This window comes from Vidua macroura, chromosome 22, assembly GCF_024509145.1.
Source record: "Vidua macroura isolate BioBank_ID:100142 chromosome 22, ASM2450914v1, whole genome shotgun sequence".
NCBI classification, from domain to species: domain Eukaryota; kingdom Metazoa; phylum Chordata; class Aves; order Passeriformes; family Viduidae; genus Vidua; species Vidua macroura.
The window spans coordinates 3,396,364-3,422,668 of record NC_071592.1 but is presented as its reverse complement, the minus strand read 5'-3'; the positions used below and the strand labels follow the sequence as shown (position 1 = coordinate 3,422,668).

Here is a 26,305-nt window from a genome sequence, read left to right as displayed (position 1 = left end):
ATGGTGAGTCATAGTGGAAAATCGTAGATAAAAATTGCACAAAGGCTTATTTAAGCAGCATCTCATGATTCCTTCCCTGTGCCTGAGCGTGTGAGATGTACTCACACACACACACTCCAGAATAATGCTACTATTTGTCCATCCCTCTGCCCTGCAGCTGCCTTGGAAGAGTTGAGATCCAGAATAAAAATGAACATTGGTATCCATATTCATATTTTCATCTCCATCTCACATTCCCCACCGAGGCACGAAAAACCTGGACCAGATTTAATCGCTGGTACGTTTGTGACAAACACCCCAATCCCCACACTTTTTCCCATGGGAAAGCCTGCTGGATTTTTGCTGGGTTACAAATGGGATATTCCTGATTTACAGACTGGAAAAGAGGCAGCTGCTGGGTGATCCTAAGAACCCAAAGACTGGGGATGGATTCCATGGGATGGCTTCCCAAATTTCACTCCAAGAACCACACAAGAACTGCTTGGAAAGAAGGTCAGGACAGGCAGAAGATCTGAGTTGTGGCAGGAAACACTGAGAACAAGGTGCTGGGTTTTTTTCCTCTGTGCATGTGGTATTTCTGTAATTCAAGCTCCAGCAGCAGCCAAGCTCTGAAAACAAACCCAAAAGAAGAGCCAAATATGTCAGTAGGAGCTGGAGAGCAATCCCAGCAGTGCCTGAGAGTTCAAGGATGGGAAATATTCCTGTTCTCTCCTGAATCAGAAACCTGCATGAAGTCCTCTGCTAAGGAAACATCCAGAGGGGAGAGAGAAAACAGCTCAGCCAAAACAAAAGATGATTTTAATTCCTGAAGGACACAGGTTCACAAATAAGAGCCAGAAAGTGTGGCTGGATTTCTGGAGAAAGGCTGAAAAAGTGCATTATATTGTAGAGAAGGAGTTTCCATCTTACTCATCCTGCCCAGCTCCCCACAGCCCAGAACTGCTCCCAGTAGGATCCTTTTATTTCCCTCCCCAGCTCAGCTGAAGGAAGAGGGCCAGCCGACCTCACAATTAGAAATGTTCTTCCCAGTGCTCCCTCCTAATTTGTCTGTTTATTTTCATGCATTAGCCTTTATGAGCTTCACGAGGCCACCTTAATTGCATTCCCTTCTGGCTGCTCAGGGAACGGATTTTTTCTCTCTTTTTTTTTTTTTTTTTTTTTTTTTTTTTTTTTTTTTTTTTTTTTTTTTTTTTTTTTTCATGGATTGAAAGCAGGGTTTGGAGCCAGAGTCCTGGGAGCAGGGAGCTCTGGCAGGGACCACCATCATCATCATCATCATCATCATCATCATCATCTCATCCTCATCATGTGGGGAACAGCACGGGGTGCCAGTCCCAGGTCCCAGCCACTCACAATTCCCGTTTTATTCCTTTCATTCCCTCAGGGCACCTCTGGATTTCCCTGCTGTGCCCACAGCTCCCTCCTGGAGGTGCCGCAGCGAAGTCTTGGTGATTCTTTTCTTCCTGAGCACCTCGGCTGGGATTTTCACAGCACCCTGAGGTGGGAGCTTCCCAAATCCCACCCACCTGGCTTTGCCAAGCTCTGCCTTCCTCAGCTCCTTCAGCCTCCTCTGAAAACCCCATCCCTGAAAGAATTCCTGAGTCAAAGCTCGTTTGTAACATCCGTGCTGGAATGGAGCTCAGGAGCTCCCAGAGGGAAATCACCAGTGTGGTGTGTCCACAAAAAGTCCACAAAAGATCCCAAAACTTCTGTGCACAGGCAGAGGAGCAGAAAAAAAAAACCCAAAAAAGTGCCTGTGCACAGACAGAGGGGATGAAAAGACCCCAAAAGTTCCTGTTCACAGATAAGAGGGGCTGAAAAGGCCCCAGAAGTTCCTGTGCACAGGCAGAGGGGCTGAAAAGATCCCAAAAGTTCTGTGCACAGGCAGAGGGGCTGAAAAGATCCCAAAAGTTCTGTGCACAGGCAGAGGAGCTGAAAAGATCCCAGAAGTTCCTGTGCACAGGCAGAGGAGCAGGAAAAGACCCAAAAGTTCTGTGCACAGGCAGAGGAGCAGGAAAAAACCCCAAAAAGTGCCTGTGCACGGGCAGAGGGGCTGAAAAGACCCCAAAGTTGCTGTGCAGAGCAGGGGGAGGTGTAAAGGCTAAAGGCTGCTCTAACCACCAAGTATCAACTTCATCCCCCGCCCGCCTCCCACACACAACTCGAAATAACTTGAAATCATTTATTTAAGTGTGTCTGTATGGCAGCTACGTATTTAATGACTTAAAGGGACGGCATTTCACTTTGGAATAAAGGTGGATTTTCCATCGTTTGAGGGGAAGCAGCGCTCCTGCTCCCAATTTCCTGAGTTTTTTCTGAATGCTTTGCAGCTCTCAGGGGACTGAACTCCAGGCTGCTGTCTCAGGTAGTCATTACCCTCATTAAGAGAGAGAAAACCACAGCACAAATGGGTTCAGCAGCTAAATTTAGCACACAGTAATTCAGTGAGAGAACAAGGAGTGAGATAATTCTCCCATCCTGCTTGCTGAATATTAGAAGAAATAAAAATACATCTCATCTTCCTTCTGCTCCTGTTTGTTGCCTCGGGCATTGTCTTTTTGTGGGTAATAATACATTCAGGGCAAAGAGTTAAGCAGAAATGTTTGTGGCAGAGTGCTGGGGACATCGTTCAGAGAGGAGGAGTAAGAGGAAGCACATACAGGGAAATTTCATGTTGGAATTATCCCAGGCTCACTGGGGATGGAAGCATCTGACTGAGTCACGTTATGAATGCTGTTGACACAGTGAAGGGTTCAAATCCCGGGAATTGTCTCTCCTTTTCTCCAAAGACTTTTGCAGTGACAACAGCCACACTCTGGTCCAGCTGCTCCCAGGAAATTCTGATTTTCGTGTGTTTAGCATATCAGTACCTTTGTAGCACTAATTTAGGTTTTATCAGCAGAGGAATATCCTTGAATGTGTTTAGGTTTTGTTTTAATGGGCTCCACTCATTTTGACCTTGCAAATGGGCAGGAGAGCTGATAAAACCAAGTTCCTGCTGTTTTTGCCACCACATCGTGACTGAAGTCTGAGAGAGAAAATGAGCTGCAAGACCCAACAAACTTCTGTGGGTCTGTGGTTTCTGTGCTCCCAGCTTGGTAGGGACAGGACACCCCAAAAAAAGGAGAGGATTTCAGCTCATACTTCTGGCATTTTCCCCATCCCCCTGAATCATTTAGTTTGGAGAGGACCTGTGAGATCAGTGAGCCCAGTCCTTCCCCCTGCACTGCCAGGCCACCACTGACCGTGTCCCCAGGTGCCACATCCACAGTTGTGGCAGGGACATTCTTCTCTCTCTCAAGATTTTTTCATAGAGGAGCAAAGAGGAAAGAAAGAGAAAACAATTTCTATTTCTGCTCCTTGTTTTTCCCATGTGGAATGTGTTTGGAGAATTGTTTACCTGGGGTGATTGCTTGGTTGGATCATGGTGAGGATTGTTTGAGCCTGGGGGCCAATCCAATCCAATCCAATCCAATCCAATCCAACCCAACCCAATCCAATCCAATCCAATCCAATCCAATCCAATCCAACCCAACCCAATCCAATCCAATCCAACCCAACCCAATCCAATCCAATCCAATCCAATCCAATCCAATCCAACCCAATCCAATCCAATCCAATCCAATCCAATCCAATCCAATCCAGTCCAATCCAATCCAACCCAACCCAATCCAATCCAATCCAATCCAATCCAATCCAATCCAACCCAATCTAATCTAATCCAATCCAATCCAATCCAATCCAATCCAATCCAATCCAATCCAATCCAACCCACTGTGGCTGGGCTCTCAGAGAGGGTCACGAGTTGTGAGTTAGATTTGGCAGTTAGAACAAGTAGGTTTGTAGTTTTAGTATCTCCTTTAAATAGTATATTGATGGATTATAGCATAGTTCTAATAAAGAAATCATTCAGCCTCCTGAACTGGAGTCAGACATCAGAATTTCCTCCCACCAGGTTCACCTGCATTTACAATACACAGTGACTTTTAAAATTCCACCTGCTCCCTTCTTCTGCCTCCATGAGTGGAATAAAACCGTGATTTTATTCAGGGCTTGGAACAAATCATCTTTAAGGCCCCTCCCAACCCAAACCCTTCCATGATTCTGTGATTCTGGGGCAGGCAGAAGTCTGGGATGCTCTGGGGGCGTCCCCCTGTGAACATAATTCCCCTCAGCCCTGTGGTCTGCACCTGAGATGTGACATTTGGGGAGTCCTGCCCTGGGAGTGTTTCCTCCTTGCAGCTGAGTAGGAAACACTCAAAGAACCACATCCTGTGCTGTCAGTGGGGCAAGAAGAAAGCTGCTGTGAGTTTTGCATTTCTCTGAGCCCTGAAAGCCTCAGCAGAGAGCAAACAGCACGTGGCACTACCGCCGTGGTACCGGAGGGAATCTCCTGATCTTCACAGCACCATTTCCCCCTGTGTGCAGTGCAAAAAAATGCAATTCCAGCCCCCAGGCTGGCAACTCCCAACAACACACCCCCCTAGACAAACCCCAGAGCTTCTCATTTCTGAGAAGTCACCGAAATGCTCTTTTAAAGGCACAACACCTGAGCGGGCTGTCAGCTGACATTTCAGCTTGCCTGGAACAAAGCAAGGAGGCAGTGGAGCCCTGGCAGGCTCCGAGCCTCGCTCCCTTCCTTGGTGGCAGATGGCAGCTTTGCAGGGGTGTTAGATCTGCTCAGAACTAACGGGATGTTGTTTCTTCGGATGCTCCATCCTTCTCCACAGGAACAAACCATCCATCCTCACTAAAACACTCAGGCACAACCCAACAGCCAAGAGACTAAATTTTGACTGGGGGTAAAAAAAAAAAACAAACCAAAAAAAAATTAAAAATGACACCACCTACATCGCCCAACCCCCTCTCAGATAAACAGGGTTGTTTACTATATTTTCTCATGTCTTCTGTCAGTTTAAGAGCTGAAACCCGTGTGCTGCTCACAGCCAGGCTGCCCAGGAATGCTGAAATATGCAGGGTGGGAGAAGCCCTGATGTCCTTCAGCCCCGGAGCTGCTGTTTGCTCAGAGGATGGGGCAAATCCCTGCCCTGAAGTGCTCACAGCTCAAACAGAGGAGGGAATAAACAGTCCATGGGACAGAGGATGGAATAAATTATCTTTGGGGCCTCTTCCCTCCTGGACCAAGTGGGTCGGATGTGTTGTGCAGGTCTCAGGTGTTGTTTTATTGAGTTTTCCGCTCCCAAGGCAGGGTGGCTCTGCAGCAGCACCATCATTTTGGGATTTCCCCTTTGCCATAAGCTTGGCTGTGTCTGGGAGGGTCTGGCTGGCTGACAAGGCACCAAGGAGGGAAACCCAGAAAGGGATTGAAAGTCAAGCTGGAGCCAGGAGCTTGCAGCACCCTGAGGGTCAGGGGCATGGGGATTTGGAGAGCAGCTTTCACCCAGGACACCCCACTCTGCACCCCCAGGGTGTCCCCCCAACACCCTTGTCATGCAGTGCTGTGAAATGCCCTGAGGTTTTTGCATGAAACGCTCATTTTTCAGTGGAATTCTTGTGAAAAATGAGAAAATAAGTAGAAAGGCTTTCTGTGGCAAATATTACACAAATATGGTAAATAAACATAGATTTATAATAGAAATATAAAATAGAAACATTAATTATAAATATAAAATAAATATAAATCATAAATAGAAAATATAAATATAAAACAAATATTAAATTATAAATAAATATAAGTAAAACACTCCAAGCCCAGGGCAAGACCTGTGCAGGATGTATGACTGGGGGGTTGGGTGGGGGCAGCCAACAGTTATAAAATTGCCTGATATTTGGTCACTCACATGACACTCAGCTTTGCTCCACAACTGAAAATTGAGACCTGTTTGTGTGACTCTTTTTCCATCCCGTCAGCAGCTGAACCCTCTGTCAGCTCTGACCGCTGCACCTGCTCAGAGCAGAACCCCCAGAGCAGCTCCCAACGCTGCTGAGCCTCCGAGTGGCCCGTGGTCAGATGAGATTCTGCCCCCCAGGCCTGCAGGGAGAGGTTTTGGGTTTAATCCCAGCATCTGGCCTGCATTTGGTTGCAGAATAAAGGCTCACTCATCCTTCACCACCACAGTGCTCCTGCCCCAGCCCATCTGGGCAGACTCCTCATCTCCACAGTCCTGCTGCTGTCCCTGGACTTGTTGGCCTCTCACAATTTTCCTACAAGCCGTGGTGAGGGAAAATCCTCTCGCAGTGGATCTGTCCTGCAGGAAGAGGGGTGGAAGGCGGCTGGCCCTGAGCTGTGCTCACCTGGCTGAGCTCCTGGAACAAGCTCTGTTAGCAAGTGCGGGCACGAATGGACGAACAGAAGAGGCAGCAAGCATGGAAGGAGTTTTCCCACCCACGCAGCAGCTACAGCAACACCTTGATCTGCCACCAAGTGACAGCCCAGCTGTTTGCTGCTCTCAGTCACCTCTGCAGGCTGTGACCTTCCCTTGCAGGTCGGAGGAAATGGGGTGGCAGGGATCCCAGCTTGGCTCTGGTCCAGCTGTAGGCTCCACTTACTGCAGCTCCCTGCAGGTGCAATGTCAGCTCACATGGGGCTCCTTTCTTCTGGAGAACGGGGCAGAATTTCCCCTCAATATTCCTGTATTCCTGTTGTGTTGGAGGTAGTACAACTGGGAAAGAAGTTGTGTGCTTATACCTGAAAATGCTGGCCCTCTTGGTGGGAGAATTGTGCATCCAAGTTTCTGCAGGTGCAGGTGTAGCGGTGTCAGGATCTCTGACTTGGGAAGGATGACGTGTAGGACTCCAATGATTTTAGAAGGTTAATTAATTACTTTATTATATTTATACTATAACTATATTATACTATATTACACTAACAAGAACTATCACTAACTAACTAGAAAACTTGTGACTTTCTCCTGAGAGTCTTGACACACACATGTGGATCTAACTGGTTAATGAAGCTAAACCACTATTACTAGAACTTAATCAAGCAATCACTTTGGGCAAACAATCTCCATACCACATTCCACATGGGCACAAACACAGGAGCAGCAAATGAGATAAGAATTGTTTTGATTCTCTTCTCTCAGAAGATCCTGAGAAAGCGGAGTCTCTCTCTGTTCAGAGGGCGTGTGAATACCACACAGGTGGGGTTGGTCTGAGCCTGAGATCAGCTCAGGGGGTCGGAGCATGGTGCTAAAAATGCCAGCGTTGTGGGTTTGATCCCTCTATGGGCCATTCATGGAAGAGTTGGGCTCGGTGAGCCTTGTGGGTCCCTTCCAACTCAGAATATTCTGTGACTGTAACTGGATATTCTGGGATTCTGTAATTGGAGATATCTGCTCTAGTTATTTGTCTGGGCTCTTCTGATAGTCCATGGGCAGCAATACAAACTTTTGGGGCACAATCCACTGCATCCAAAATCACCATATGACGATACAGCCGTTCCTGTATTGCTTCCCTGCACTCCCAATTCTCTGCTATCACCCATCCAAGAACAAGCTCAGCTCAGAATCCAGGGAATCAGGCCCTGGGATTTGCTTGTATCACACTGCACCAGGACTCTGTAACTGGTTTATAACTCGGTTCATCCAGGGCTGGCTCAGGGCAGAGCCACATGACTGCTGTGCCTGGGAATGGCTCGCTCCTGCTCCTGCTGAATAATTTCTGGGGTGTTCCAGCAAGGCTGAGCTCAGAGTATTCGACAGTGAAGTGTGGCATGGCCATGCTGGCTGCCAGGAGAACAGGGGAATACCGGGCAGATAAGACTCACACTGAAATGTTCAGATAATTTTTTTATCTAAAAGGGAGAAGGGGGATTTCCCACTTCTGCTAAATGCCTTTTGGCTTGCCATCAAGAGGGAATTAAGCTCAATGATACCCACCAACATCCTGCTTGCTGTAACTTGTGTCCTCAGATCTCTCCTTTTCCTTCAAATATCAGTAAGATTAAACTCTAGATTTTAAACTGTACTTGCTATGATTTAATTATAAGCCAGATCTCTGCTCCCAATGATTTCACGTGTCTTTGCAATATTATCCTTGAAATCTGCATTACACTCAGCCAGGTACCTGACGGGCTCACAGCAAGGAAATGCCCAGCCCAGATGAACCACAGCTCTCTTAATCCCTCCTGAAGGCCAGGGTTTAAATCTATCTGACCCAGCTGTCAAAACTTACACTAAGATTAATAACTAAACTCTTCCAAATGCATTTAAGAGAGTTAAGGCCATGCCTATGCTTTCTCCAAGGTCTCTCAATAAAAATAAGAGCAGAACCTACACGAGTGTTTGAGGAATAGAGGGCTTGGATATATCTGGGGAGAAAGGCAAAGCAGAAGTTTGACTTTATTTCACCAAAAAAACTCTGTCCTCTCTGCTGAACCAGAACTCAGGTTTGGATGCTTCTAGATATGGCTTAAACCACCTAAAAAAAAAGCTCAGGAGCCTTGGGCATCCTCTGGAGTTGATGCAGATCTTTATTCAGACAACCTGAGATCTGAGCTTGAGAGTTTCTGTGCTTAAAAGCAGAAGCAAACGCTCTGGAGTGCTTTGAAGATGGTGCTCTGAGTGGTGGCACTTACTGGCACACACTGTGGTTACAGTACAAATGCTTTAAGAGAGGGAAATTAAAATTAGGATTGGCTAACAGAAATGTTAAGAAACGTGCAAAGGTGTGATTTTATTCATCAAGCTCCTACGAGTGTGGTCAGCAAGACCTACTAATATGTTGCAGGACAGGTTTTTTTTTGCCAGTGGCAGCTTTTGCACACAATTTCCTGGTGGCTGAATCATTTCCCCCCACAGACCCTCCACAATAATTCACTGGGTGATTGAGATGCATTTTTCAGTTCTATTACGTGATGATTGTTGTCACGCTTCATGTTCTTTTCCAAACCAACAAGCTCTCATGGTTTCTACTTCTAATTCTGATGGTTTGTGCTGTAGAGAGGGAGGGGGAAAATACAGAAGAAAGCAAACCACACATTGGCCACAAATGGCTGCTTAACTTCAAATATCTGTTGTAGGAACATTGTGTCTGTGTGGATAAATGTCTGCATGTGCCTGGATATAGGTAGAAAACAGGTATTTTCTGTGTATTTTCACAGCTACCAGCCCTAAGGACCCTCAGGTATGTTCAGCATTACAGATCTGTTGCGTTGGGATAGATTTTTGACTGCCTCAGGATGTTTTGGGGCAGCTGGAGAGTTGCAGAATTGCTGCAGGGTTGGAAGGAACCAATTCCTTTCCCTCCCCAGGTTCAGGAGTGCAGAGGAAACAAACTGCCCCTGTGCTGGGTCCCGACAGCTTCCCTGGGACTGGGAGGGGGCAGAGCAGGGAGAAAACCCAAATATCAGTGCTTGGGTGGAAGGAGGGACCTCCACCATCTTCTGCCCCTCTCTTATGGCTTGTAAAGATTATGGAGATACTTAAAAGTCAGAAGTGATCCAAGAAACCAGAAGAACATGACTTATGAAAGGTCAGAGCAGACTTCAGAAGGAGAATTGCTGTTCCTCTCCTTTGAGTGCGTCATAAAGAGCGGGGGAGAGGAAGACACAAAAATCCTGTGTTTGAACAGTTCTTTTCACCTAAGGTGGGCCAGCAGCCAAGTCACCTGTCAGCAGAGCAGTGCTGTCACCAGAGCAGTGCTGCAAGCAGAGCTGACCCCAGAAATAACCACTGCTGGCAGATTTACAGCTCCACATTTCTGACCTTTGCTTCCTGCCCCGAGCAGGAACAGTTTCCTGCTGTGCTCCCTGCGATGCTCCTGGGAGAGGGAAGGGAAGGAAAGCAAGCCAGGGAGTGTTTCTGGGATGTGTTCAGTGCTCTGAGCCACCACTTCATGGGAATAGGAGATTCTGCAAAAGCTGAAACCCTGAAAAGGGAAAATATCTGTACAAAACCCCCGCAGGGCCGAGGAGCAGGGCTGGGAAGCGTTAACGTGGTGGGGAGGAAAGGGGCCACGTGTTCCCAGTGATGCTGAACCCCCCCTGGGGAGGGCTCTGCACCTGGGGGGGAGCTCACAGTGGCCATGGCCACCTCCACTTCTGCTCTTCATGCTTCCCCAAACCTCTGCAGAGGTGTCCCCTGGCACAGGGGGGGCCGGCTGGGCTGACACTGGCCCAGAGCTGGGTGCTCACAGGGATTCAGGAGCCTCCTAAAAGTCAAACCCAAAGTTAATTCAGGGCTCCCTGCAAACTTAGGGCAGTGCCAGCAAAGCACAGCACCTCTGAGGCCTGCAGGGCTGGGTTTGTTGGGTGTTTGCTGTGCGGACACGTGCAGCGTGGGGAAATGACTCTGTTTTCAACCAGGCTGTGCTCAGCTTGCTCAGGGAGGCAGAAACAAAATATTCCTTTACCTCAGTCCGTGCCATTCTCTGAGCTCAATGGCATGTAAATATATGTTTAGGGCTTTCTTAAATCAGAACCTACAAGTCCTTCTCTGCGTGCCCCAACAGATCCATTCAGCCACCAGCACAAGGGATTCATTGTCAGCAATTGCTGCAAACATTTCCACCTTCCCTTCCCAGGCTGGCCTTCTGACCAGCTGCCAATCTCCTGGCCAGGCTTATCACATTTCCAGAGCTGCCTGGGGTATCAGCAGCACACAAGCCAGGCAGGAAAATCAATGCTTCCAAAGGCTGCTGGATGCAAGGGAATGATTCCTCTCCAAGGCAGCGTGCTCTGAATGAGGCCGGACAAAGGGAAGCTCTGATAATGATTGATTTTTGAGGGAGAGGAGCTGTGTCTTTGACCAGGCTTGAAAATGAGTTGTTTAAAGGTAAAGCAAAAAAAAAAAAAAAAAAATCCATGCTGGCTCAGGGAAGGTGACTGTGGCTGTGCAGAGTGCAGGGATGAGGCTCCACCTCTAATGAGGAGAATTGAGAGGGCTGTGCTGCAGACACAGAAGTGCTCTGCCGTGAGAAACGAGACGGGGAGAGCTGATAACGAGAATGAAGAACTTCCTTTGATTATTGCCTCTCATTTCCTATAATGCAATCTACATCTTGAAAGAAAGCTCTTGTGTTCGATGTTAGATCCCCCTGCCTCCTCCACGTGGTTAGAAGATATTAAGCAGCAGCAGTGAAAGAGAAAGGTTAACCTGGGCGAGGTAGAATATAAACCTTTATTTTTTTTTTTTTTCTGAATTATGAGATGCAATGTAACACCACAGGTACAAGAGGAGCCAGTTCAGATATGCAGCCAAATCTGGCAGGCAGGAAAGTGCAGAACCTGGCTGTGGGAGCAGCCAAGACAGTGCTGAGAGAATCACCAAGGAGGGGATGGAATTGTTGTCTGGATGCCTGAATACTTTTTAAAATCCAGCCCCAAATCACTGCTGAAAACAACTCCTGAATCCCTAGATTATGTCAGACATCCCATCCCAGGTTGTGTGCTCCAATGGGACTGGTGATTTGGCTTTGGACAAGGGACAGGCTCACGAGCCACGAGCAGGCGCAGGTTTTGGATGCTCCCATTTCAGCCCTGGAAGGGTTTTGGGGGAGGGCAGGATGCACCTGGCAGAGCTCACACACGCCTGCTTTGCCACGTGGAAACCCGAAAAATTGACAGCCAGTCTGGAAAACAGAAGCTTCGTCCTTCTGTCCTGGCACTCCCCTCCCCTCGCTGCGGAGGGGGGATGGAGATGACACTTCTCACCCTGCTGATGGCACAAAAGCTGCTGGAAATTTCTCTGCCTTCCTCACCCCGCAGTGGGAGGCAGAACAGGCACAGCTCCGCCAGGGCAATGCCTGTGCTCAAAACCCTGCTCCTTCACCAGGAGATGAGGGCACAGCAGGGAGCAGAGCCAGGGCATGGAATTGCACATTTCAGCCCAAGCAGGATGCGCCAACACATCAGAGAAAAACCCTCCTTGATCAACACTAAGAGGAAATGAAATTCGAGCCGCTAATCCAGATAAGCCAATCGAGCAGCCCTGGTGTGGGATGGCCCTTAGCCCACGGTAACACCAGCACCAAAGGGCTCCCAGCAAAGCCCACCCTGCACTGGACTGAAAACCAACATTGTTCCAAGGCTGTGCTGAGTAACCCCAGAGCTGCGCCTGTGTTTGAGCTTGAGCAGCACCTCTGAATCCTTTGTCACCAAAATCCATCCTGGGTTCCTCCCCCGAGGTGGGATCATGTGTGGGGACCTGTGTGGCTGCTGGGAGCATTCCCTCTGCCCAACTTAGCCCTGAACTTCAAAAATCACAGGAATATTTATCCCTTAAACATCCCTCAGCAGCTCTCAAACCTGGCTGGGATGCTGCTGATAATTCTCTGCTTGTTTTACCACCACCACCACGAAAGCCACAGTTTTGAGGAATTTTCATTGCAACCAAAAACTTGTCTGTGCTTTGACTCACACCTTGAAGCAAAGGGACAATTATCTAATCACAACACTCAATCCCGTTTTTGTAAGCTCATCTAAATTGTTCAACTGCTTCAGATACTTCAGTGATTAGAGAGATATTCCACAAATAAACTCTCTGCGTGTTCCTGACACTCAGAACCAATGTGCTGCAAGCAAGGGGAAGAAAAAGCAGCATGGAAAAAGGATTGCTTCCTCACCATCACTTACATCCAGCCTAAGAAACCACAAAATTTCATGTCTATTACTGAAATGAAAGTCACATCAAAGGTCCTGCAAGGTTTGGAGATGTGCTGCAGCAAAACTGAAATAATATCCAGTGGGTGGAAGGCTGAGGTGGATGCCTGGAACAGCAGCTAATTTCCACCTAAGAGCACATTTTTGGGGTTATTTATGGCCTGATGGCAAATCCAAATCACCCAGCTCCAAACCCAGTGCTGCCAGAGCCTCTCTTTGTGTCCTCAGGCAAAAACCTTAAAATGCTTTCGTGCTCAGGGAGGTGCTTAATTTGCAGAGACACTGAGCCTCCCTCAGCCAAGGCTTCCCAGAGTGGCTGCTGGCTTCAGCTCATCCCTGCTGGACTTCTAGAAAGGCCCTGGCTTCCAGACACAGCCAGGCCCTCAGGTTTCAGAATTAGCTCCTTTCAGTGAATAAACCCAAACCCCAGCAACACAACTTCCTCCCAGGTGCTGCTAAGTTAGATTTTTAGGGGATTTTTTTGGGGGACTTTTTGGTGATCCAAGGGGGAATCCTGCCCTTTTTGTGGTCCAGACACAACTCCTGTGCCCCATCACGGTCACAGCTCGCATCTTTGATGGATTTATCCTCCAGAACACCTGTGAGACAGGGAGTTACTGCACTCCTGAAGCCAAAAGAAGGCAGCACCCTGCACTTGGAGCTGGCTGTGGCTCCAGGAACCAGGGAAGATGTTTTTTCTGCACTGGTGGCTCAGTTGTGCCGTTCACTTCAGCTTCCTGTGAGATCTGAGAAGGTTTTCAAGTGACTTTTAGCTGTCAGAAAGGATAAAAAAGCCCTGTGAGTGTCCTCCCCACTCCCACAGAATTACGAGAGGGTTTTGGGTGCTGGGTTTGGGTTGGGTGCCCTGGCACTCACTGCTCTCATCCCTCCCCATGCCTGCACAGCCCCCCTGGCTGTGAGGAGGGGCTGAGGTGATATCTCTGCCATGCTTCTCCCCCAAAACGAGCTGCTGACAGCAAATCTGTAAAATTCCTGAGCTGTCATCCAGGGAAATCCCATGACACCTCAGCAAGCTCCTGCTCCTCTGCTTGGAAAAGCAGCAGTGGCAGCAACACCAGGGGAATTTTATCTGCATTTGTCATGGAGATTGGTGGGGGGTGAGCAGAGGGAGGAAATACTAAGACATGGCAATCCTGTTCCCATGCTTTGTGATCCCAGAATTTACTTCCAAACCTAGCCCTGCCAGCCTGGCCTCAGGCACTTTGGGGACGACACATTTCTGTGAAAGATTCTTCATTTCCCCTCTCCTGTTGTCACATTTTCTCTGGGCAGCCTTGGCCCTGCCCTCTGAATGTTCCCTTTGCAGCAGATGGGGCGCTCTGAACACCCAGAAGGAGCACAGGAATCAGCAGCTGCTCCCTGGAGCTGCCCGGGAGAAGATGAAAAGGATCTCAGCAGGCCCCGTGCCCTTGGTCAGGCTGAGTCACAGCAGAAACCTGGCAGGACACAGCCAGGGTGAAGAGCACAAATTCCTCCACGTGGGATGCACTTCCAGAGGAGTTCCAGGCCGTGCCCAATAAAAGCTGGCAGATTTTAGCAGGAATATGTGAGTCCAGCTGAATCCCAGGCACACTCTGCACTTCCAGCACATCATCCTTCCCCCTGGAGCTCCCAGGGGCTCAAAGTCTTTTGATCTCAGCGAGGATGAGCAGCTTTGGGGCAGGAAGCTGGCAAAGATGCGTTGATCCCCAAAGTCAGGGTGTTTGTGGGGAGTTAAATCCTCTCTGTGATAGCCTCTGGTGGGCTTCTTTGGGAAGCTGAGCGATGAAATCAAGAATCCTCATAAAGGCTGAGCTTCCCATGAAAGCAGAAAATTTTACCTCAGGGGGAAAACAGGCAATACCAGCGGGGAGCAGGTTGTTTCCCCCCCTGCAAATCACACTCTTTTCACCAAATCTAAGCAACACTTTAAAATCCACCCCTACAGCTGGGTGTGAGGGGTCCTGATTGTGCAGAGCCCCACACAGAGCTCACCAGAGATAAACTGGTGACTGGACAGGGCAGGGGGTGGATCCCCTGTGTTTGCTGTGGCTCTGGAAGGAGCATCAGCTGTCCTGTGCCATCACACACTCTGGGGCTCTGGGGCCCTTCCTGACTCATCCTCTGCTGTGCTTGGCTGATGTGTCTGAGACACAAATAATCAGGGTTCCCATGGATCCAGCTGCCTGGAAAAGCAGGATTATGTGCCTGGAAAAGCAGGATTATGTGCCCCAGCTCCAGGCAGGAAGCTGGAGTCATTATTTATAAAATACTCCACAGCCCCAACACTCCCCAGTGTGGAGTACTGGGGAGTGTGAATGTGCTGTGAAACACCTGAGGTTTCTATTTTCCCTCCCAGAGGCTTTGGTGCTGACTCTTATTTATGCCCAGGCTTTTTTTGCATTCCCTGAGTGGTATAAAATACCCATTTCTCTAAAGGAAACTTTGCTAGCAATGAAAGTTGGGTTATTTTTGGGCAAGATGCTCAGCTGCAGTGTGTTATTATTGCTCCAGCAAAGGAAAAGGTGCTGGGCTGATTTACACTCCTGGAAGGCTTTGCCCTTCAGAACATGAATGCATTTGTGGTACAGCTATGAAGAGACTGTAAAAGGAACAGAAATGTGATTTTTAAGGTGCAGCTGTAAACTCCATTTACCCCAGGTTTGCTCCTGTTGCCCGTGGACTGGTGTGAGTAAGAACCAGCTCCAAATCTGGGTTAGCTGGAGATTCCTTTGAATGGAGCCTGGGAGAACGGGCTTATCCCTGGCTAATATATTGTGATCTGACACTTAGTGGGGCTTGGCAGCTCCTCTCTCTCAGAAGGAACTATCGATTGTGAGGCAGAAATCCAATATAATTGTGGAGCAAGGGAGCAGGACACCACTGACACCACTTAGAGCCTGCAGTTCTGGAGAGCCCTTTGTCTCCAGTGGATGACAAATGTTAATCGAGGTGCTCTCTCTAGCATCAGGAGCCTCCATGTATTTGCCTCAAGCTGCATTTTTCTGTCTGTAAAATGGGACTGGTGCTTCTCTGGGAGTAGCTGTTCCTCATGCAGCTGTGGATTTACCCTGGGGAAAAAAGGGATTTTGGAGGCACTATAGTAAACCCGACAGGGAAGCAATGCTGATGTCTGGTTCTAGATCAGAAGGCTGAAGGACAGCTTTATTAAAACTATACTATATTCCATTAATATACTATTTAAAGAGATACTATTTTATTCTATATATTTATTTCTTACTTACCTATCTAACTCAAACTCGTGACTCTCTGCTGAGAGCCCGAGGCACAGCTGGATCCCACTGGTCACTGACCCCAAACAACCTTCACCAGAATCCAGCCCAGCAATCCCTGCAGGTGAACAATCTCCACACCACATTCCACATGGGCAAAACCAAGGAGCAGAGATAAAGATTGTTTTCTCCTCTCCTCTCTGTGCAATCCTGAGAGACAGAATTGTGTCTCTCTGTCTGGAGAATGTGAATGCCATAGAGGCAGTGCTGGGATCAGGGCCTTCCTCCCTTCTCCTCATCCTCCCCTCCAGAGGCTCTTCCTGGCTCCTACTTAGTGTCAGCTCCTGGAGCAGGGAGATGTTTACCTTTCCTCCTTGCACAACAGGGCTGTGGAGCATAAAAATCACATTTCTGCTCACAGGGGGAAAATGATCACAGGGGTTTCGCCTCAGCACCAAGTCAGGGCTTGAAATTTGCATCACGACATTGCAAAAATGGGGTAAAATGGGGAACAGCTCAGAAGGAAAAGAGCACCATCTCATCTATTTCAGGCCTTCCCAGTGCCATTTAATGCCTGGAAATGTTTGGGACATCTTGGTCTCAGCCATTCCAGCGTGTGCTCATCCCATTCATGGCATGAGTCGTGGAAGAACTTGCTGGGTTTCACTGAGCACAGGGGAAAGAAAATAGTCATTTTTACACATCAGGAGATGAGAAACCTCCCTAAAACACCCCCAGCTCTTCACTGGCAAGTGATGTCATGGTCAGCAGCCCCAGGTGAGGAATTCTGCACAGTCATGGAGAGCAGAGCGTCTCCAATAGTTCATGGAAGGGTGAAAAGTGGCGCTTGCCTTGTGTTTGGTAGTGCCAGGGGGTGATGGGTGGGAGTGAAGCACAGTTAGAAGCTCTTTCCATGCCAGGCTGTGGTGTCTATCAGAGTTCCCAGTCTCTGGGTTTAGCACAGAGGGCAGATATCCCAAGGTTTGCCCAGCCCCAGCCTTCCAGCAGCATTCCCAAGGTGTTCTGCTGACAGGGACTGGCCTGCAAGGTGCTGCCAATGCCAGAACTCAGCCTCGAGGGCACAGATTTGGTGTCTGGGGAAAGCAGAGACATCAAACACATCTCCCCTCCCTCATTCCAGGCTCAATTTATAATTACTGCCTTAAATTTTATTCCGATCCTGACCACACCTGACAGAATATTGTCATACCTGCACGTGCCACTGTGTTCTTTTGGGAATCTTTGTGGGAAATGGGAATTCTGAGGCTCCCCAGGTGTGTGAGGCTGGTGTCTCTAAGCTCTGTACCATTGTGCAGGAGCACCTCAAGCCCCACCTTTGGCTGCTGGGACTTGCTAAACTTCAGGAGAAGTGTTAAGAGTGGGTTTGAAGGGACAGCACCTTGTGAACAAGGACAAGGTGTCTCAAACACTGTTTCTGCAGGCTGACAGCTGCTTTGTTATGGCAATTTCAGCAATCCCTCAATTTCTCACTCTTTTTTTTTTTTTTTCCTCCACTTTTCTGCTGTCCAGTCTCAGCCTTTGTGCACCACCAGGCAACACAGAACATGGTGAGGACAGAAAAATATCCAGGTCTCTTCTCTCTGGGTGTGTTTCTAGAAGGGCTTCATGCCTTGTGCAGGCTGGCCTAGAGCAGAGCTGGGCAGAACTACAGAATAAAGCAGGGATTTATTAAAGGATCTCCTCCATGGATCCACCTTGGGCAGCACCAGAGCCCAGCCAGGGCTGCACCCAAGATGAACCAAAATGGTCCCAAAATGAACCCAAGAGGAACCAAAATGGTCCCAAAATGCACGAGCGCTCCCGGGGGCTCTCACTGGGATCAGCTCTGCTCCATTTGCACCTTGCAGTTCATTGTCCCATTCCAGCTTTAGCCCATGCACTCCCATCCTGCTTGTTTTTCTCTCTCCAGCCCACGCTGTTTGTGCTCCTGGGCCTGAGGTTTGGATCATTTGTCCTTGGTGCCCAGCTGGAGCAGGAATTGTTTTGTCTCCCTGCTCTGTGCACAGAGCTCAGCATCCCCTCATGTGAAGCCCAGACCCCCACACTAAAGCAGCACAGGATGTGAAAAATAGAAAAGCTCAAACCTGAGGCATCAGGCTGAGCCCTGGCGTGGCAGTGCAGCCCATTGTGGAGCACAAAGGCTGCAGAGAGCCTTGGTGCTGGAATCCAAATCGCTGTCAGCTGCTGAGGCACAGCTCCTTTGATGACTCTGCTTGTTGAGGATAATTAGACTGGTGCAGCACAGACACACACACGGATGTCTCTATTCTTTCTGCAATTGCACAGCACATGCTGTGAATCCACGATGAGCTCTTAGTTAAAACCCAGGGCAGTGTTTTCAACCCTGAGCAAAATTTGGGAGTCCAAATTCACTTTAAAAAGTGATTTAAAAACACAAAAGTGTCCTCAGGAGCCAGCAGTTGATATTTAAAAGCACCACGTTTTTAGGGGGTTTTTAATTTTTTTTTTTTTTTCTCATGATCTTTCAAAGAATGGATTTCCCCCCTGACTTTTGCCAGTCTCAGGGGCTTGCAGCATCCTCTGAGCTGCTCCGCAGGCAAGTGGCAGCAATAATCCAGGGATGAAATTCCAGAGGGCTTTACAAGAGGCAGAATTCTGCAGGAAACAGCCCGACACGCTGCCACTGCCCAAGGGGGAGGGAGAATCAGCATTTAATGCCAGCAAGGCTCCATTCAAACAGGCTGGATATCTGAAATCCTTGACCTGAAATCCAGGACTTCTCCCTGTCACTCTTTGTCTTGAGAATCTCATCAGTACATTTGAGCCGGCTCCTGCCAGTGGTATCAGGTCTGGAGATAGGTGAAGAGAAGGAAAAAGGGACAGAAAAGATAACACTGGTATCTGCACGCCTCCCAGCTGATAGGAAGCTTGAAAGGGAATTGCATCCTTAGGATCAAGTTTTTAACTGCTTGGGGCTCTGACACAGAAGGCACAGAGCAATTTTTCAGGCTCCCTCAGTGACATGGGAGGTCTGGGCTGCACTTTCTGAGCTCCTCTCCTTCCTAGAGCAGAGGGTAGGATCAAGTTCAGGACCTTGGCTCCGAGACAAGGAAATCATCAGAGGGACGGAAGCCCAAGGAAATGTTTTCTTGTCACCATGTAATTTTAATACCAAAACAAACCAAGTACTCAGGGACCAGGAAACTCTCTGACATCTCTGTCAGCGTTTGCCAAAGTCAGATAGCCTTGAAAGCCACATCTCAGCAATCCAGGGAATGCTGGCTGGCCCGGGGCCTCACTGCACAGTGATGCTGCTCCAACACTCAAATACCAGATCCCAGTGAAGTGTGGGGTGTGCAGGCACTAGAAAGGAGTTTGCTTTTTGTTTTCCTCCCTGAACACACACCAGCTCGTTCTCTGGGCCAGCAAGTCCTGCAGGGACTCCGTGACCTTGGCTGAGCAATCTCTGTGCAGGGGAGCTCTGACCTTAAACTCTTTCCTCAATGTTTGTGGCAGAAACGTTTCATGGATATCAGCCCCGAATATCTGATTGTTCCAGGGCTCCCAGCCATCAGATTTGATTAATGGCACTTCTGTGTCCATTTGATTAATGGCACTTCTGTGTCCAGCATCCTGAATCACTGAGGAGGTAACACCAAGCACTGCTGCTGCCATTACCATTTTGCAGTGTGATCTTATCACAGGAATGTCTCCTTTCCCTCTGATAAGAGGTCTCCCTCCCTCTGAAAATGTTGTACCATGTCATGGAAATAGTTGTTCTACTAAGTCTTGCCATGAATGGACTGAAACTCCACAGATTCAGGTGCAAGTCTCAGCCTAACTATAGATTTGATATCTAAGCTTCTCTGTGGCTCAGTTTCAGAATATACAGTGGAAATAAAGAGCCCTCTGTGCTTTATCACTTTAGATCTCTGAAGTAAGGAACTGTCTCAGGGAGATCCCCCCACCCCAAACACACTGGAGCCACTGGCACAAAACAACCTGAATCCTGCAGGAATCATTTCAGTCCCACAGCAGAAATCTGCAGTAAAGTCAGTAGAAAAAAACAATTTAAAATCCATGTGCAGAGCAGCCGTGGGACTGAGCCCTAAATGGATGTTTTTGCAGCCTTTCTCCAGAGCACCTCCCTGGCAGCTGCTGCCTTATCTCCCTGTCCCTGTCCTGCAGACCTGTTGGATCCCCTCCAGGACAGATGGACAGAACAGTTCCGAGGCCTCGGAGCTGACCCAGGAACTGCAAAACACAAACCAGAGCAGTTCAGTTCACTCCAGCTGCTCCAGTCTCATCCCCTAAACCCTGACATGGGCACAGAGCTGAGTGCAGGGAACCAGGGACTCCCCAAAGGAGCACTTCCAGAACTTCTCCCTCTGTCACCACTTGGAAAAGGTCACAAACCCTTCCTAGGAGCCTCGTGCTCACAAATGTCCACGGGCAGGACTGGAAATGGAAATATTTTACTCAGATGGTTTCTCTGCCACACAACCCACAGCTCTATCCAAGCCCCAGACTCCTTGTCCTGAGTGATCAGCACAGAGCTTTAGGGGAAGCTTTTCCTTAAGCCCTTGTAGCTACAACACCTGGATTTTCCATTCAAGATTCCCTCCAGTGCTGATAAACTTGGGAAATCTCTTTCAATGGAGCCTTCCAAGCTGCTGCTTCCAGCAACATTTCTGTCCAGCAGCTTCTTCCCTTGGGATGGGGTTTCCCTCCACGCCCTGGGCCAGCACCAGTCACTGGGAATCAGGAAAATCCTTCAAATGCTTGGGCTCGACTGGGACTTGGGGCTGGTTTTAGGCTGGGTCTTTGCAGCAGGATGAATTTCAGCCAGGAGTATTTGCAGAAAACAAACACCCTGAAGGCAAAGCGGGGAAGACAGGGAAGCCACTTGAAAATTGAAAATTATGAGCAGCACTTCGCTTCCACGCAGTCATTTCCCAACTCCAGCTCCAAGCCTGGAGGAAGGAGCGACTCCCAGCCTTGCTGTGCTGAAATCCTGCGACGTTGCTAAGTCTGTTACTAAGCAAAACATGTCTTAGCAGGCTAAAATCCCTTTCAAAACACCAGAGAAGCTTTTACTGTTTGTAAACTGGATCTGAGCTTCATTTCTTCCACAATAATGAAACCTTTAATGCTTGTAAATTCTCATCGTTTCCGAGAAGGCAAATCCAAGTCAGACTGATTTTACCCAGGTCCAGGGAATTAACTCCTCCTCAGGCCATGGACACAGAGTTAAACCCTTTTCCAGGCCCAGATGAGGGGAAGGAACATCCATTTAGTTTTGGAAAGCTTTGCCACCTGTGTCATCTCTTCTGCTTATCAGAGACAGCACCGTGACAGAAAAAGCACAATATCTCTAATTTAAGTGTTCTGGTTGTGGGCAGTGATTTACCCAGCCTGAGTAATGGCAGGGACCAGGGAATTATCTTCATTTTCTTAGGCCTGGATCTCTTCTGCAACAGCATCTCAGAGCTGTGCCTTGAGTTCAGAGTTGTATGCAGCAGCTGAAACATCTTAAATTTTATGCATTTATATATCCATGCAGTATATCCATTTATATATCCATTCTGTGAACCCAGAATTAAAACAAAGAATGCAAGATTAATTCTTTTTCCTCATGCTAGAACTTTTAACTGTCTGGTTTTGAGGATGTTTTGGAGGAGGTTTAAAGGCTGACATGAAATTTTTAATACTTGCAGGTTCTGGAGCCACATTGATCTCTGCACTATGCAGGATAAATAAGTTTCAATAATTCAAGTTTGGTCAAAGGTCTTCTTCCATCCTGAATGAAACTGCAGTCCATAACTATTTTTTTTTTCAATTTTAGCCTTTTATAGACACATTATGGATTTTTAAAAATTGCTTCTACATGCATAAGAGTTGTAAGTGATCCCCTGTGGTTTTGATGGCCTGTAAATTACTTTGTGCTTTTCTTCTCTCAACTCTCAGGGATATACAGGGATTCTAAACAATAGTGAGAGGTGCTGGCAGGCAGACTGGATGACAATTAGGTGGAACCACTGATGGGGGATTCATAACAAGATGATAAATAATATTTTGGGGCAACTGGGAAATAATATTTGTATGGAATCTCTTTCTGGAGGAATCCTCCTGTTCTGTTCAGGGCACTGAAGCCCTGGGGGTTTGATTAGGCCTTTGTGTGAACAAGGGAAAAATGCTTTTCTTGGTGCCCAAATTGCAAAATGGGAATTATAACCTCACCTTTGCCTTCCTTGCTTGCTTCAATCAGAAACTCCTGGGGATAGGGACAGCCTGTGGGAGCAGACAGTGCGTAATCTAATGGGCTAATTGCAAAATAAAATAATAATAATAATAATAATAATGGCTGTGTGCTGGCAAGAGCCAGCAGGGCAGAACAGCAGCTCGTGGTGATGGTTCAAAGGGATGACACATGCAGTGCTTGAGCGGGTGCCATGCTCAGGTAGAACCTTCCAGAAGTGGTTTGAACTTCACCCTGTGAGTCAGAGGAGCCCTGAATTGCAGCTGGGGCTGGGAAGAAGGAAAACAGACGGACCTGTGCCAAAAAAAATTCTTCAGAGGGGGGAACAGGGAAAACCTCAAAGGTCTCAGTGTGAGCTGTGGGACACTGCCGTTGGTGCAGATCCATGAATTGCAGTGGTATCTCAGTTCAGAGAGGAAGAGCACGTCCTTTGATGGGCCCTTCATCCCCAATCCCCCATAAACCACCTGTAGGATGGACACATGAAGGGTTTTTTGAGAGCCCCTTGCTGTCAGCACAAGATCCACGGCAGTTTTGCACCTGCTACCTGACATCCTCTCTTGGTTCCTTCCTGCCTCAGCCCAATTTCCCCCTTAACTGAGCCATCAGCAACACTTGGAAATCACATTTAGCCTTTCACCTTCGATTATTGGAACACACACAGGGTAAAGCTGAAAGCCAGGCCACGTGAGCTCTCCCCAGGATCTCTCTGCTCAGTGCCACCCTGGAACTGCAGATTCCAGCTCAGCCCTGTGCCCGTGACCCTGCCTGAGCTGCTCCTCTCTGTCCCTGCTGTCCCCAGTGAGTGCCCCCAGCTGCACCAAGGAGCCAGGAGGCAGCGATGGTATTTTGTGACATGCCTGACAGACTTGTCTGACAACTTGGAGGTTTGTTTTGCATAAGCCACCCAAACAGATGGTCACCACTTTTAAGTACCAGCCTGGCTCGTGTTTGTGTGCACAGAGCTGAAATCCCATTTCACCGAATTCCTGCTGGAGCTGTGGCTTTGGGGCAGCAAACAGGTGGGAGAGTTTGGGGGGAAAACTCACAAGGGCTTTAAGGCTACTTCTCCCTACCAAATCTGGAGGGAGATGATTTCATCTCGCTGACATCTTGGTATTGTCATTCCCACTTACAGAGAAATGCTGAGAGTTAAAAAGCATTCTCTGGACCTTTTGGAAATGTCCTTTGGCCGTGCACTCGTTTCTCTCAAGCTCCCAAACCTCAGCTCCGTCCACATCCTACCCTTGGTGGCACCGCTTGGATTTTACTGGGTTTATTTCCGTTTTGTTTCTCGTGTGGATTTTAATGATGAATTATTTGTAGCATTTCCAGAGTGAAACAGGGGCACTCACTGCTCTTTCAGATGGGATGAGAGGTGCCTGTCCCAGTCCCAGCAGAGAGCTGAGCTGTCACACAGGGTTATCCTGGACTCAAGACAGCTTTACCCATCTGCCTGGCTGCTTTTCCAATAGGTACTTTTTGCATTTAGGGATATTTTACCCATTTTTCTGGCTTGCTCCCTGTGTTTAACCTTCTCTGCTCTGCTGAATTGTCACACAGGGTTAACCTGAACTCAATATCAAGACAGCTTTACCCATCTGGGTATTGGCTGGATTTCCAATAAGTACTTTTTGCATTTAGGGATTCTTTCCCATTTTTTCTGGCTTGCTCCCTGTGTTTGACCTTCTCTGCTTTGCGTGGTGAAGTCTGAGTGCATTTTAACAAATGCCAGTGCTTTTTGGGCAGGAATGTGACCCATAGACACAGTTCCTGAGTCAGGTAAGAGCAGGGCTGCCTGGCAGCCTTGATGGCACTGTTGTGCAGGTTTCATTCATAGGATCAAGCTGTTTTCTTTTCTTTTTTTTTTTTTTTTTTATTGCAGCTCCACTGAAAGATACACATCTTTTCTTCCAACCGAGCTAAGCATGAAGTCACCGCTCTGCCCTGCTCTTCATTTGCATTCACTGTGTCTAAAAGCTGTGTGCTGATCTCAGTAGATAACTGACAGCCAGAAGGAGTGCAAAGCAGCACCGTGGAAAACAAAAATAAGATTTCCTGCATGTGCTGGTGGATCCATGCAATCCCACGAATCCACAAGGAACATATGCCCTTAAACTGCATGTGCCTGTCTATATTTATATTAAAAAAAAAACCCTGTGACAAGACAGGCTGCAAACCCGCGGAGTTCTGATGGGTATCAACAACAAACTGAAAACTTAGGGAGATCAAGGAACCATCCCGATCCCCACCGGTTTCATTTGCATCCCAAAGCTGAGCCCCACCTCAGGAGTCACAGTTCCCTCATTAAGTTATCATTAGTTCGCTGCCTGATTAATTTAAAGCATAAGCACACACAGGGAGGTTACACCAGGGCGTGATTGGGCAAGAAAAACCGAAGCACTTCGGGCTACGGATGGAAATCTACTTCTGTTGCTCCGTTGCTTTTAGGGTGACTTGTACACGGCTTGAAGAAAATCCCCCGGGTGTCCGAGCTAAAACAATTTCAGTTTGGGTGTAAAAAACTGCTTCCGTGGCCATCCCCAATTCGGGACGGTACGGGCGGGCTCTGGGTGGGGACCCGGAGTGCCCGGGGCTCCTGCCTGGAGGGAGGAGGCGAGCGGAGCATCCCGCGGGTCCTACAGCATCCCCGGGCCGCTCGGGGAGCGCATCCCCCGCTGCCAGGAGCGCATCCCCTGCTCCGGGACAGCATCCCCCGCTGCCAGGAGCGCATCCCCTGCTCCGGGACAGCATTCCCAGCTGTCCGCGCCGTTCCGAGAGGGCATCCCCAGGCCGTATCCCCCGCAGCCCGGGACAGCATCGCGCCGCTGCCCCGGCCGCCCCGGCAGCGCATCCCCCCGGCTCTGGGAGCGCATCCTCCCGCTGCCGGGAGAGCATTCCCCGCTTCCCTGGCTGCTCCGAGGAGGCATCTCCGGGCCGCTCGGGGAGCGTATCCCCCCGCAGCCGGGAGAGCACTGCCCGCTGTCCGGGAGAGCATCCGGGAGAGCATCCCCCCGCTCCGGGAGCGCATTTCCTTCTCCGGGAGAGCATCCCCTTGCTCCGGCACAGCATCCCCCTGCTCCAGGAGCGCATCCCCCCCTCTCCAGGAGCGCGTCCCCCCTCTCCAGGAGCGCGTCCCCCCTCTCCGGCAGAGCATCCCCCGCTCCGGCAGAGCATCCCCGCCTCTTCCCGGGCTGGATCCCCGGCTCCCCGGCGCTCCCTCCCCGCGTCCGGCCCCGCGCCGCTCCGGAGCAGCGAAGCCGAGCGGCGCCCGCCTCTTCTCTCTCTCTCCCCGCTCCGTAAAGCGCAAGAAAAGAGGGGAAAAGCCCCGCGGGGCAGCGACTCACGCCCGTGCTTTGGGGAAGCCCATGGAGAGCAGGATCTCCAGCGACGAGCCATGTTTGATGGTCCCGGCGCGGTGCTGGCGGTTCCGCCGGGGGATGACTTTGCTGTACAGCTCCTCTCTGGCAGCCATGGCGAGCGCGGCGGGCTGGGCCATCAGCGCGCAGCCATCGCCGCCCGCGCAGGGCCATGCACGCCGCGGGCTCGGGGACAGCGCCGGGGACAGCCACACGGCCGGGGAGCCGCGGCGACACCGCCCACAGCGAGCGGAGGGAGGGAGGGAGGGAGGGAGGGATGCGGGGAGCGCAGCCGGGATGCCCCCGCCCCGCTGAGGGTGGGTGGGGGATGCGCGGGAGCGGGCCGGAGAAATGAAGGTTTCCTTTAAAAAAAAAAAAAAAAATTAGAATTTTTTTTTTAAAAAAGGCAAAAGAAAGCACGTGCACGCGCAGTTATTTTGGTTTTTTTGTGGTTTTTTTTTTTTCTGTTTTTTTTGGGTTTTTTTGTTTTTTTGTTTTTTTGTTTTTGCTTTTTTTGCCTTTAGTATGATTGCTATGTTTATTTATTTCTTTTTTTTTTTTTGTTATTGTCTTTATTAGAAATCTGGTTTTATTTCATTATTTGTTTGTTTTTGTTCGCTTAGCCTTTATTGTAATTTTTTGGTGTTTATTTGTTTGTTCATTCATTTATTTATAGATACATAAATTCTTTCCTTCCTTCTTTTTCTCCTTCTTTCTTTCCTTTTCCCCCTCTTTCCTTCCTTCTTTCTTTCCTTCTTTCCTTCTCTTTCTCTTTCTCTCTTACTTCCATTCTTTCATTTTTTTTAGGAAATCCTCTCTGTGATCCCAACCAAACTCCACAAAGAGCGACGAGGGGCGGTCAGAGCTCTCCAGGTCTCCCTGTGCCACTTCCCCTGCCATGGGATGGGTT

At 48.9% G+C, this 26,305-nt stretch overlaps 1 protein-coding gene across 1 annotated transcript in view; it reads right to left on the bottom strand.

The window, feature by feature from the left end:
* UBASH3B (ubiquitin associated and SH3 domain containing B) overlaps positions 1 to 25,630 on the bottom strand; it is a 70,041-nt gene extending 44,411 nt beyond the window's left edge. Inside the window, exon 1 of the mRNA XM_053997008.1 lies at positions 25,384 to 25,630. Within this exon, the coding sequence (XP_053852983.1) occupies positions 25,384 to 25,535 (152 nt within the window). The 5' untranslated portion in view covers positions 25,536 to 25,630. The remainder of the gene's footprint in view (positions 1 to 25,383) is intronic.
* Positions 25,631 to 26,305: the final 675 nt, after the last annotated feature.